This window comes from Poecile atricapillus, chromosome Z (genome assembly GCF_030490865.1).
Source record: "Poecile atricapillus isolate bPoeAtr1 chromosome Z, bPoeAtr1.hap1, whole genome shotgun sequence".
NCBI classification, from domain to species: domain Eukaryota; kingdom Metazoa; phylum Chordata; class Aves; order Passeriformes; family Paridae; genus Poecile; species Poecile atricapillus.
The window spans coordinates 98,539,494-98,553,193 of NC_081289.1; the positions used below are offsets into that span (position 1 = coordinate 98,539,494).

The 13,700-nt window shown below is 38.8% G+C and overlaps 1 protein-coding gene across 1 annotated transcript in view; it reads right to left on the reverse strand.

The window, feature by feature from the left end:
* The window catches only part of MCCC2 (methylcrotonyl-CoA carboxylase subunit 2), a 35,537-nt gene extending 22,320 nt beyond the window's left edge, over positions 1-13,217 (reverse strand). The window contains exons 1-6 of the mRNA XM_058826880.1: positions 12,990-13,217; positions 9,682-9,748; positions 7,775-7,859; positions 7,423-7,524; positions 6,842-6,969; positions 4,416-4,528 (exon numbers count right to left, since the gene is read on the reverse strand). Of these exons, the coding sequence (XP_058682863.1) occupies positions 4,416-4,528; positions 6,842-6,969; positions 7,423-7,524; positions 7,775-7,859; positions 9,682-9,748; positions 12,990-13,121 (627 nt within the window). The 5' untranslated portion in view covers positions 13,122-13,217. The remainder of the gene's footprint in view (positions 1-4,415; positions 4,529-6,841; positions 6,970-7,422; positions 7,525-7,774; positions 7,860-9,681; positions 9,749-12,989) is intronic.
* Positions 13,218-13,700: the final 483 nt, after the last annotated feature.

The window sequence follows — 13,700 nt, forward strand, 5'->3', positions numbered from 1 at the left end:
ATCAACTAATTAATTTTGCCCTTTTGAGATGTGTTGAGCACCTCATTATGGGCTTCAACATGAATAATCCCTGCTTCATCCTTTTGCCTAATTTAGAGATGAACACCTACCCAGTGAACATTTTCTACCAGTAATATATTGGTGATACTTTTACAAAACTGACTTGACCCCCAATAAAATGAATACAGTAACTGCAGACAATTGTGGAAGTTAAGTTTCTCAACTCATTCTTCACAGAAGCATATTCAAAGATCCTTTCAAGACACTTGTAGAGGAGAAAAAAATACTCATATGAAAAAGGTAAACACTTTCTGTCACAACTGCACATATAGACACATATAACCCCTAAAATACCCCCAGAAAACAAGGTTATTTTATGTTAAAGTATTTCTAAGGTGATATTAATTTGTGTTCTCTGTTACATGATAATTTAGAAGGAGAGAACAGCACAAAGGAAAAAAAAACTTCCAAATCACATTATGCATATCTAAAGCAGGACTACATGAACCATGTCAATCTGCTACCATCATATCGAACAGCCTTTTCAGCAGTTTTCAGGATCTTAAACCATATTCAGAGTCACACGATGAATCTGCAGTATTTCTCTTGTACACTTAATAAATAACTCCTGGCAAATTTAAGAATAACATAAGTCTCTATAAACGGGATAAACTTGGTGCAAGTAAGTTTATTTCATTTTTCCCTCCAGAATTTGTGCATTTTTTACTATTCTTAATTTCACCATGCTCACACTGAAAAAAATGTGCCTGCACTTTTAGCATAAAAACTGGAATATGTATCTCCTGGAAAAAATAAAACCTACTTGTCAAATTCCCAAATAATGTCCTACCTCCAGACTTAATTTTCTAAATAGCTAGAAAAAAATTCTTGATGTGTTCAATAAAAGTCAACACTTTTCACTGTTTACATACCAATACACTGTTTCATACCAACTGATCCATCCCCCATTGTATCCATGCAGCATACGAGTGTGAGAGAGCTCAGGAAGCAGCTAATGAGGAGCTAATCACAGCTTTCTGATTCACACCCATACAGACAACAACGTAATTTAAACTGTAGTGGGTGAATAATAAATTAGTCACAGGTAAAAGTGGAGGGGGAAATTAAAAGCATTATCAGCAACAAAAAATAAAAACGGGGGAAAAAACCAAGCACTTTAAGGGCCAAATTGAGAAGAACTAATGAACTGATGAACAGACCTTCAAGCAGGCCACAGCATAGAACATCAGGTAGCAAACTAACAATATCCAGACTCCCACCTCAGAAGAACTGACTAGAGTGGAGATCAGAGAGAGCATAATTTCCTAAACCCATTTTCTAAAGAAACGTGTTCTCAGACAGGGAAGACGGTTCTAGCTAGCACAATCTATTAAAGGACCAAGAATATATTTACAAATGCAAGCGGTGCATCTTTAAAATAAAACAAAGCATAGATACATCTCCCAAACAAAATGCATTCTTATTACATCCTTTAAACAAAGGAAGTGCTTCAGCAAAACATTTTTCCCAGTCTTCCATAAATACTTAAAGAGAGATAAACATTCATCAGTGTCATACTTGGAAAATTCAAGTCATCAGTGTCATAACAAACAGAAACGTGTTTTATTAAAAGACTAATCTTTCTTATATTTAGTTTTTATTGCATATGAATACAATTACTCCTAATACAACACCATATGATAATTGAAAGAAAAACAAATTCAACTTTTTAATGCAACTTTACAAGTATGTAAAATACTTTTCAAGACATACTGGAAACAAGAGCATGACTGTAGGGTCAAGCTTTTCTAGAAAGGTCCCGCCCAACATCAGTAATTTCAGCCTTGCAATTTGGGTATACATATCTATCTTTGACATAACATCTAAAAATCATTACTCCCATAGCAGATTATGACTGAAGTCTTTAGCAAAAATAAGGTTTTCCGAAGTTTCTCCAAAAAAGATAATTCAGCAAAACATCACTCCTTTGACACTTGCTGTTCCACAAAAACACTAGTACCAATCTAGATCTATCAGGAAGTCTTATATGATGACCAGCTTACAAATTGTCTTTTTCTCCTACGTATTTTTGTTCTAACTAAACTCTGTTTTTCTCTGGAGATATACCTAATCACTACAACTGGTCCACTTCTACTGCTGGAAAGAACTGCAGAAGGTAAACTATGTCATACTTCCTAAAGAGATTTAGTGTGTTGCAATCTTCAGCCTTGGATATTTATAGAGGCAATGGATCTAAGGATTCTTTGGAAGAGTAAAAGGTAGTTGAAAATTTGAACTCTGACTTGCTTCCAGAATGTGCCAAAAGGGTATCAAGGTAACACAAGCAGTTTCCTCAAAAATCCTGCAAAGCCAGTATCTGTCATGTAAGAAGTCAGACTGAATACTGTCAATCTATCCTTGACTGGTGCATATGCTTTGCCCTCCAAGTATTGGCTTCTACTACCTCCTTCCCCCAGGAAAACAGCCCTGTGAAGGCCCCATTGGAGTCTCTTCTGTGAGTGGTTGGAATCATGTCCCCCTGAGCCCCAGGGCAGGAGAATCCAGTGAAGATGGTCTCTGAAGGGTTCTATTCCTTCTGAAAAAGAACACTGGATAAGTGGTATTATGGTGGGATTTGTGTCATAGCACTGCCATGGGCTTTGGTTGTGTGACAGCCCAGCCTCAGACAATGTGGGGTGAAGTAACTGCTATGACTTATAACTTGGGAGAACTTCATGGCACATGGCAGGTACTCACAAATTAAACTGTATCCCAGTCCCTCACCAGAATAATGACCAGCTTTTTCAGGGTTTCAAAGTGTGGTAGAGAACTTCTTTTCCTTGAAAATAAATATTGTCATCACAAGTTCCACAGTATGCATGACCTGTTTCTCACTCAAAATAGATTTTGGTGTTCACGTTGTACAGAAAACAGAGATTGAATAATTTTTTAATGTGCTGCATTCCTTAGCTCTTATTGTAATTAGCTGTAGGTTAATCTGTCAGGACTGTATATATCACAGGCCTAAAAAATAACCTGGATTTATGACCATAATTTCTTTCTGCTCTGATTACTTGCAGATGCTGATAAAGAATGCGGGTTTCAAACATCTTTATATCTTCTGTTAATTTATTGTTTTGTTGGAAGGTTGTATGTACTTTCCCCTGGTAAACAGAATGAGTTCTGCAGGATCAAATGAATTTTGCTTTGCCTCAGTGCTAAATGAGGAAGCTGTCTGCTCTCCCATGGGATCAAAGGGAAAAAAAGATTCATTCTTAGAACTGGTGCTCAGAACTAGTAGTTCTAAGACTTCCACACAATTTGTGGTTTTTTGAGTTGTTTTAAGGACTGTTGTCTCCTACACGTTAAAAAAGGTACAGTAAGATCAGGAAAAGAAGATGAACTAGGTCCACCAAAGGTGTGGAACACTGCAGGAAGAACAACTTAGCTTGAATTTTTTGGTCTGCAAAAGGGAGTATAAAGCAGGTGGGTATAAGAGAGGCCTATAAAATCATACAAAGAGGTGGTAGGTGACTGAGCAGACAGCAACTCTGTAGGAATTACCCAGTTATTTGCTCTTTGGTAGTGTTGCAGGAAGTTATCTTCAAAGATCATGGATTTTTCCACCCTTCCTGGCAGCTTCCCACAGGCCCCTGCTAACAATTCCCTTCAAGCCTTTTTTTTGTTACCTGTCTCAACTCTACTGGGACCATACATCCTACCCTTCATGGTCAATGCAGCCATAGCTACCCATCAACAATCCTCAAATATTTTACATTCTTCATGAATAATAGATACAGCATAACATGGTTTTGCTTCCCTAGCACACCACCTGCACCAAAAAACAGATCGATCCCTATGTATTACTGAGTGAACCATGACACAGAGCCACTTCTAAATTCAGGAACTATGACTAACAGTAATTCTATGCATCATTAACGCATTAGAAAATAACCTTATTATTAGGGCTGTTTCAGCATAATGCACATCAGGATATAAAATAGATATATAAATATACACATACTCCTGTTAGTGGAAAATATGTCTCATTTACTAGCCATCCTCAAAGGGGTCCTCACCTTTGCAGAACTGTTCCAAGAGATTTTCTAGTGCTTTCTCAAATAGCCCTACATACCATGTTCCCTAGTCCATTTCTCTCCTACTCCCAGACAGGACCAGGTAGGTCAAATCATTAACACTAAGACTAAGAAAGTCGACAGTTTCTTCAAAACTATAATGAATTCTTGTGGACAGTTACTGTGTTTACAGTGCTTCCAAGCCCCAGACTGGGCCGTCAGGTTAGGACAACACAATGCCGTCAGAAGCAAAACATGGGCACAAGCTTTGAAAAGAGGTAATGGCAGCAAGCATAAAAACTATTTAGTACATTTAATTCTTAGATAAAAGCAAATTACCTGTGGAATTCCTTGTGAGGACATGACTGCTTGATTATAGAAAATACGGCCAAAATGATCTCGATCTGGAAATACTTCTGCTTGCCGAGGTAAATTTGCTCCTCCTGAATCAACTAGAATGAATCAAATTATATTAATGTGTTTTGAACAATGTTACATACTTGGTAAAGTATTTGCACGTTACCTAAAATACACATCAATTACTATCACTAGTACTGTATCTATTTTCACGAATGTAGGTATAATAAGACATTCCTTCTAGAAAAATAAAGAAGCAAAACAGTAAACACCCCTCTCCAAAATAACATCCATCCAAATGATTTTTATGGAAAATAAACTCAGACTTGCTTAAAGATGCAACTATACCTTCCTAAACAAACTTTTAAACTCATCTTGCTGCAAAATATTTAAACTGAGAATACTTTTAATGTACAATTTTAACTCAACTATTCTATTGCAATTCTGTCACAAACTCCAGAAAAAGGCAGAGCTAATCACCACAGAGTTCAAAAGGTGCTGCCTGTGTATTTTCATAGCTTGATTACACTTCACAACAAAATCACTGAACTATCCTCACAAGGATTCATTTATTATGTGCCCTTGCCTCAGGATACGCCCTCCTGCTTACAGGCTGCCAACAGAAGCTACCTCTTTGCTTCCAATTAATAAAAATAAAACCTGTCATGAGAAGTATCCAAAGAAGGAGGGAAGACTATGAGGAAATGCACAGGGAGGTAAAGCATCTCTGAGAACTCTGGCTCCTAGAAATTAATTTTTACCTAGAACCAGCAGTCTGTATGCACATTTTCATCTTACATGACTGCAGCCAGAACAAAATGTCCACACCAGTGACTGACTCAGTGACAAATGGCACCAGGTGTCCACATGAGAATTAGCACCTAGACAGTTGTTACCACTGGTGGAAAAGGCAGATTAAACAACATGAAAATTACATAGTCAGCACAGTGCTGACTAACTACAAAGCGTTTCCTCTTATTGAACAGCTCAAATCAACTGGGACAAGTCCAGGTACAGGAAGTGCAAGGGTAAAGCAACTCACCAAGTATGAATGACATTGTACATTCAAGGACTATACGTCTCAAAGATGGAATAAAACCCCTAAACTTTTCTTCCAAAGGCATAGCTGTGTCCCACAGTTCCTCATTCAGTAAGATCTTAAAACAGTAGAATTACCCACAGTTGCTCACCTGTACTCACTGAAAAAGACTTCTCTGAACAGACAGAACTTGTTGATAATTCAGGCAAAAAAAATTGTAACAGCTGTTTTGCAAACAGCAAAGCTAAGCTTCTTCTGGTTTTTTAACAACTAAGATAAAATTTAGCCCTCTCCTTCCCTCCAGGACTCTTTCTACCGCAATCCACAAAATCTATACCCACGTTGTCCCTGTATCCACCTCACCAACAGTTTCAAGTTCACACTTCTCCTAAGCCTTCTATTGGTCTTATTCACATTTGACTTATCAGCAGGGCAAGAAACTTCAAACACCTGTGCTGGCCAGAACCTGTATTTATATTGACTATTGAACTAGTACAAGCATCCAGACTGGCGAACAGCTGCTATTTAAGTTGCTAAACTTAAAGCCGTACAGACAAGGAATATCCTGCCCTAATTTTTAAAATGGTTTCTCCTCTGATGCTGACATACACAACATCCACAGGAATATACGGTTTCTTGCAACTCTCTGTCAAAGCTGACTGAAACTGGTTAATATGTTCAAAAGTCATTGGACTAGAAATTCAGGCTGGATGGAAGACATTGGCAAAAAACCTCTTGTATTTGTATAAAGCCCAGCTAAGAAAACACTACCAGTAATCTATTTACAGGTATGTGCCATTGTGTTATTCATCTTTTATAATAAAACCACACGTAAGTAAAATTTACATGAAGGTTTGGCTAAATACTGATCTAATAGACTGAATTCAAAATGTAAAACGAAATACAAATACAATTCTGCTTCCAAAAAAATTCAAGCCAAATCCTAAAAATCTACTGATGCTAATTATTTTTGACAATTTTGTCACTCTTACTATTTTTATTTCCTTGTTATGGTTTCTCATACAGATACATCCTCCACTAGAATAGACTATTTTTTTTTAAACTGTAATTTGAATTGACTGGATAAGTCTACAGAAAATATTGTTTATCCATGACAGAAAGAAGAGATACAGTATAACAGCTGCATCTGTATTTTACAAACCCAGCCCTACAGCAGAGCAGCAGATAGTGCTGAGAACCTGGACATACCATCCAGTTAAGTTGTGCCACCTCCCTGCAAAGATAATACATTATTGATGAAAATACATTTGAATAGATGTACTTTAAATACTTTCCCAGTTAGTCAGATCTGTAGACACATCAGCTGCCTGTAACACAGGACCTTGGCAATTTCTGCAATGGGACTTACCCAAATAAAGGCAAGGGAGATGATTTTGCATTGCAATTTCTTGAGCACGTAAATGTTTCTTAACAGTGATGGGATAATAGGTACCACCTTTGACAGTTGCATCATTAGCAACAATCAAGCATTCTGTCCTAAAAATAAAAAAGCTTTATGAGAGAGAAAAGTATTTCTAATGTGCAAGTATGTATGTCAGTTAAGAACTGCAACATGACAAGGACTCTCGAAGCCCTGATGCTCGAAGAGAGCTCTTCTTCAAAACTAATTTTTAGGCTAAAATACCACCCTATTTTTTAAAATTGCTTTCCAGATGCACTAATCTCTTTCCTTCATTGGACACCTGAAACTCCATGTGTGTTTTGTTTAGTAAATGGGACACACTTAAAAAAACCCCAACAAACAAAAAACAAAACCAAAAACTTCACTTCCTTTTAGCTATGACCAAAGTGAGATACTAACTCCATTGATTTTTTGAGTGTCAGAAATAAAACACTAAAAACACTAACCACCCAATACTGGAAACTGAATAAAATGATACCTTCTTCCTTTTCATATCATAAGTAATGTAGATGACTGTAATCTCTCACCCAGATACTCGTCCAATGCCGGTGATAATGCCTCCTGCAGGTACCTCTTCATTACCATACAACTGGTAACCAGCAAACTGGGAGAACTCCAAAAATGGAGATCTGAATAATGACAAATGAAATGAAACTGTAAAAAATTAATAGTTTGATCTGCCACTGAAACTCATTTAAACAATTAACTTTTTGAATTTTTTTTCCGTAAAAAAGAGATCAGTATTTAAAAGAATACTTATGTAAAATTTCAATCATGTTATTTGCCAGTGTTTATGGAAGCTAAAGAGAAAAGAAGCGTGTTGCAGTATTTACGTGAAAAAGACAACCTGAAATGTTTAAAAACAAAGGAAGTACCTACCCAGGATCAATAAGCTTGTCAATTCTCTCTCTGGGTAACAGCTTTCCTCTTGATGTATGAAGCTTACGAGCTTTTTCTCCGCCCCCTGTGATACAACAGTAAATTGTCACACTTTCTATGGATGCGGATAAGATAAATCATCAGTTATATTAAAACTTTGAATGGGAACGCTGACCAGTTCCCAGTTTTTGAAGTATGAACCTTAATAATAAATTTAATAAATAATAGTTTCCACCTCAGATTTAAGGTACTGATAAAAAGGCTTGTTTTTTAGAACCTATTTTATTTCCCTCCTCATTTTTTACAGTTAGTCTTGAGGTAAAGATTTTAATAAACATTGTTGTCTGAAACTTTCCCCCACCGCTTGGCAATAAACACAAGCGCAGAAAACACTGATACATAGAAAGCACAGCAGTAGAACTACAGAAAATACTAATCCCTAGAACTCAATTCAAAATAGCTATGCTGAATGCAATCTTGAATGACCCAGCACCATCTGGATTAATTTCCTTAGACCATGCCAAAACTGTAGGCAGAATTCAGACATACAGCATTTAATATCAAGTTTATATTTGTTTCATTTCAACCCTTCACTGGAGGTCATCCTAAATCATATCTTTTGCTCTCTAGAGCTTTGTGTCATTCAATACTTCAAGATTTGTTGACACACCTCAGCCTCTTTATAACACCAGCTTATATAAACATTGTCTCGCTGTGTAGACAAATCACTGATCCACCTCATCACTCTAAAATTGTCTCCCTGTCCAAAATAAAGAAGGTGCTGTTTTGCTGACATTTCTCCTGAGACTCCAGGATTTCTCTGTCAGCTAGGCATCACTGAAACAGAGCTTCTACGCCTACCTTTGAAGTCCTTTCTCCTACCTCCTTCCTTGATCACTACACACATAATTTCCTACCTGTTAGGCATGCCAGAAAGCCCACAATTTATTTTCAGTTCAGCCAGTTCATTACGTCTATATATCCAGCCTAAGCCCAAACCTTGTAAATTCTTTCTGTACAAGTTTCTTAAGAAACAACCTCTCATATCCATCCAGAGAGATACTCTCATCCATGTTCTCAAAATCTCACATCATAACTGCATTATCTCAGACCTCTGAAGTCTTTCATTTATAGTGTGTGATGCTACAAAAACAATTTCCATCCAGAGACTTTTGTCATCTCTGTGCATCACAAATGCTTGCTTCCCAGGCCCTGTAGCCAATCTATTGAACATTCCTCTTCCGACATCAAAACACTCTACCCTGCACTGACCTCCATTCTGAGAAACAGTGTCCTGAACAATGAAACAAACTTGGAGGCATTTAATTTGAAACCTCTTAATTTCTCCTTCATAAGAATGCCTACACCACTGTAACTGCTGATGTGCTATGATCAGTCATGGAAGATTAAAGGTATCTCACCTACTTCTTGTGCTTCCTGTCAGAAAAACACCAGCTATAAAGGGACAGAGACCACTTCCTGTTGCACAGCTGGGGATTACTCAGTAGTGTAATATGTGGGACATGAGATCAGAAAAGCCCTACACACTGAATAATAGCTAACAAATGAAGCATTTATTACAAAGACCTATCTGGACAGCTGGGCCCAGAGAGTGGAGGTGGCTGGAGTTACATCCAGCTCATGGGTGGTCACAAGTGGGGCTCCCCAGGGGTTGGTTCTGGGGCCGGTGCTGTTTAGTAAGTTTAATAACAATCTGGACAGAGCATTGAATGAACACTCAGTAAGCTCCCAGACAACATCAAGCTGTGTGCGAGTGTTGCTCTGCTGGAGAGCAGGAAGGCTCTGCGCAGGGATCTGGACAGGCTGGATCAATGGGCCAAGGCCAACTCTTTGAGGTTCAGCAAGGCCAAGTGCCAGGTTTTTATTCTAAAATCTATCATACTCACCTAACCTGATTTTTTCTGCTTGTTCTTGTAGTTCAGTTACCAGTGCTTTCATTCGTTCATAGTTCTCCTAAGTGGGGAGCAAAACAGAATTTTAAATTCAACCAAGTGTGACTACATTAATTTTTAATAAACAAACATAAGAAATAGAAGCCTAATTTCTCTTCCAAATCTTCCAAATTTTACCTTACTAAATATTGTCTCTGTATTGTCTTTAAAGTAGTAAGATTTCTACCTATACACTGGCTTCTCTCAGTGAAATCCCAATGCATTTAATAAAAATGCTTTACAAAAAATCTTATTGTGTTAGGATAGTAAAAGACTAGCTCTGAATTTGATAAACTAAAATAGAACTAATCACTACACAGTTAAAATGCTGTTTCTCAGCTTTTGTTTATTTTTGGCATAGGTTTGTTTGCATTTTAAATCTAATTTTGCAAAAAACGCAGATTCAAATTAAGTGCTCTTATGACTAGTACCAAAGGATGAATGACCTAGGTCAAATGAATTTTGGTGAACACTTTTTAGGTTCTTGCTGTTTCAGTTGAACAAAAAGATAAAACCATATGGTTTGGTTGTATTTTTGTTGTTTTGTTTTAAGCTGGTGTTCTTCCCATCATACTTCTAGAAAAACAAACTCATATTCTAAATATGAGTGAATCAGTACTGAACTCACAATTTCTATCAGAATTATCCAAAACTCCGTGTGAGCATTACAGGTTGAGAGTTTCTAACAGTTTGTTAGGAATTTAAAGGTATTAGTCAAGCTTAATTTGTTGGGGTTTTTTTTGCAGACACATTAAGAAGTCTACTACCTTTTTGAAAAGTACAATTGCAATAAAAGAACACTCTGCACAAAAAGATCTTACTGCCTTGTGTAATTCTCATTTCTATGATGTTTGAGTCTACTTTGACAGAAAAAAACAGCTGGTAACTCTGTGTTCATACATAATTGAACACTCAGACTTAAGGTTTCCCTTAAGAAGAAGCTGCAAATGCTGCAGATGAGTTTGTTCACATAGGCACTGAGAGACAAAGAAGCAAAGCAGAAATAAAATAAAAATATGTACAGATTCAGCTCACATTTGAAGTGCTTTGGCTGTACAGTGACTTTCAAAAGAATATTTTTTTTTTGCCTTTGTAATTACTACAAATAAATTAAAAATATTCTCTTGAAAGGTAAAAATGTATCTCATAATTCCATACTTTTAAAAGCATGCAGTTGTCACAACACGCAATATTACTCTGCAACAGTGTTCAGCTTGAACGGCTGGACCATTTTGCAGCTTTACACATCAAAAATTTTCCGTTTCTCCTTGTTCATTCAGTCTGCTTCCTCTAAACACATGCACCTTTTGCACACAATACTGTGCTTAAAAACTCACATTTAACAGGGAAAAAAAAGGAAAAAAAAAGCAGCTAAAAACACAGAAGATATTAACACAGGAACAGTAATCGCAATCCCAGACTTTCTCATTAGATTTTGACTCAGTTAGTAGCTAGTTTAGCTACTCTACATGAAAACCTGTGAAAGAAAATTTTAGATAAACTATAAAAAATACTGTATAAAAACATCTGAGTTGCTTAAATTCACTTAATTTCTATCATGATCTTTCATGCCTTAAACCAGAATAGAACACTGTTATAGTTTATCAAAGAGAAGTAAGGATGTTTTAAAATAATTCCAAATGCATACAGATAAGACCACTCCCAGAAATAAATGTCCTAGTTAAACCATGTATTTGTGGGCTCTTTATCATTGTCATTAAATAATGAAGAAAAGTGCCAGTGAACTGGCACCAAGTTTTTTTCTGGATGCTGGTCCTCACACCAGCAAGTTGTGTAAAATTCTGCTGTTAATATGAGGATTTATACAAATTTTAATGCAAAATTAATAAGTCTGCAGATTAGTCCTACAGTTACTGTACAAGCTACATGAATTCCTGCTACATCACCGAAGTGGATGTAAGAGCTAGTCCCTGGAATCTTCAAAGCGACTTACTTTCATTTTCCAGAATTTAGACTCACTCACTTTTAAATTACCTTTTTGCCTATCTGGTTCAAGAGACAGTTTGCATCATGAAAGCCAGCCTGTCTAGCTGAATTCACAGCCAGAAAGGTAGACATTGGCCAAAGAAGGCAAGACCCTCATCATGTATCATAATGTCTTCTTGTGTTTGCACTGCTATTCCCTGTACTACTTTTTTTTCAGACGGTTAAGTGCCTCACAGCAGGGACCTCAACTCTTTGTGTTTGTAAATCAGTGCTTGCACTTGGAGCGTTCCATAAATTATTTCTACCAAGTACAAACACTATTAGCCATTTTACCAAGCCTTACTTTTCTTTTGAGGGTGAAAGGTACCCAAACATAACGGTGAATCTGGGGACAGCCTAGATGAGTGAACACCCTTATTAAAATACTACCATTTTTTGGTACACAAAATATGAATTTTTACACATACACTTCACATACACAAGTGCTGTATGTATATATACATATATATACACATACATGTGGACAAATCCTGAGAATACACAGAAGCTTCAGTCACCTGATTTCTGTCCCAAATTTAGTTTCTTCAAAACAAAGCACAGAACCAAACACAGAACCAATGGACCTTTCTCAGTAAGAATACATGTTGTTGCTTCACGCACTGTTTTATATTTTACGTGAACAAATATGAAAACAAACACATGCTCTCCTATGAGCCTTGATACACACCTAAAGCCATGCTTTTCTCAGCCTAACTGTAAACATGACTTTTTAATATGACGGCGTTAATAATGCGCCACTAAAAAGAAATCTACACCAGATGCAAGTACTGCCCTCTCTTCGCAAAGACAACTGAAATTACACCTAGCTCTCCTTCCCAAAAGATGATGTTTTTGGAAGCAAGCCCACGACTCTGTAACAGCTATTCCACCTGTTTTCAACTCGGGAATCAATCTGCAAACACAAGGCAACATCCAACTTTGAAATCATCGGGCTCCATCTTCCACTGACTACAAACCCCGCCTCCACCTCTTTAGCACAGTATCGATCAGCCAGAAATGCAGCAAGAGCTGGCGTCCTGATTTAAAATTGTAAAAATATCCATGACGAGGCAGACGACTGCACCAACCCACGTTGTTTTCACACGCTATCTGTAGGCTCAGCCAGCAGAAATGGACAGGCCTGGGCGCCCGGGAGCGGGGCGGGCCGGGAGCGGGCACATGTTCGTCAGGACCCGCGTTCCCCGCGGCTCCGGTTCCTCCACGGCGCCGCTGCGGCCCGCGCCGCCCCGGGCCCTGCCGCCCCCGCCCCGCCCTACCTGGTAGAGCGCGGAGCCCGCGTCGGGCCGTGACCCCACGGCCGCCACCGCCTCGCCGCGGTACCCGCGGGCGAGCAGCGGGCGCAGCAGCCCCAGGCAGCGGCCCGGGAGCCGCGGGGCACCCAGCAGCATGGCCGGGCCTGGCCGGGCCGAGCGGAGCGGGCCGAGCCGAACAAGCCGAGCCGAGGCGGCCGTCCCAGGCCGGCGCCGCCGCCACTCCCCTCGGAGCAGCCAATGGGCACGGCGGGGCCGGGCCCGGCCGTGGAGTCCTCGCCCGGTCCGCCGGACAAGCTAATGCTGCAGAACGCCCTTCGGAAGAATTGTGTCGGGACGCCCCACATTTCAGGCAAGGTTACATGCTTGTGCAGCCTAGGAAAACCCTTGCCCTTCTTAGAAACTTGTCATACAGTAATAGGGACAGATCTTTTTAAAACCCAAACGATCTTTGGTCGAGTTTCTCCCTTGCGCGAGAACTTCGCTGCTCTTCAGCATTCCAGGTTTACATTAAGTCGAGGCCGTTGTCTTCAGGGAGAGTTAACACCGGGGAGTCTGATATCAAGTAAATTAAGCTCCATTCTAAAACAAAACCAGGGAACAATACAACGCCCCTGTTAAACCACGCTCAGCCTGTAACCAGCAGGTCTGGGTGCAGCCCAACTTCAGCCTTTCCTTATTTCACACTTACTAGCTTCGTGTACTTACAAGTATTTA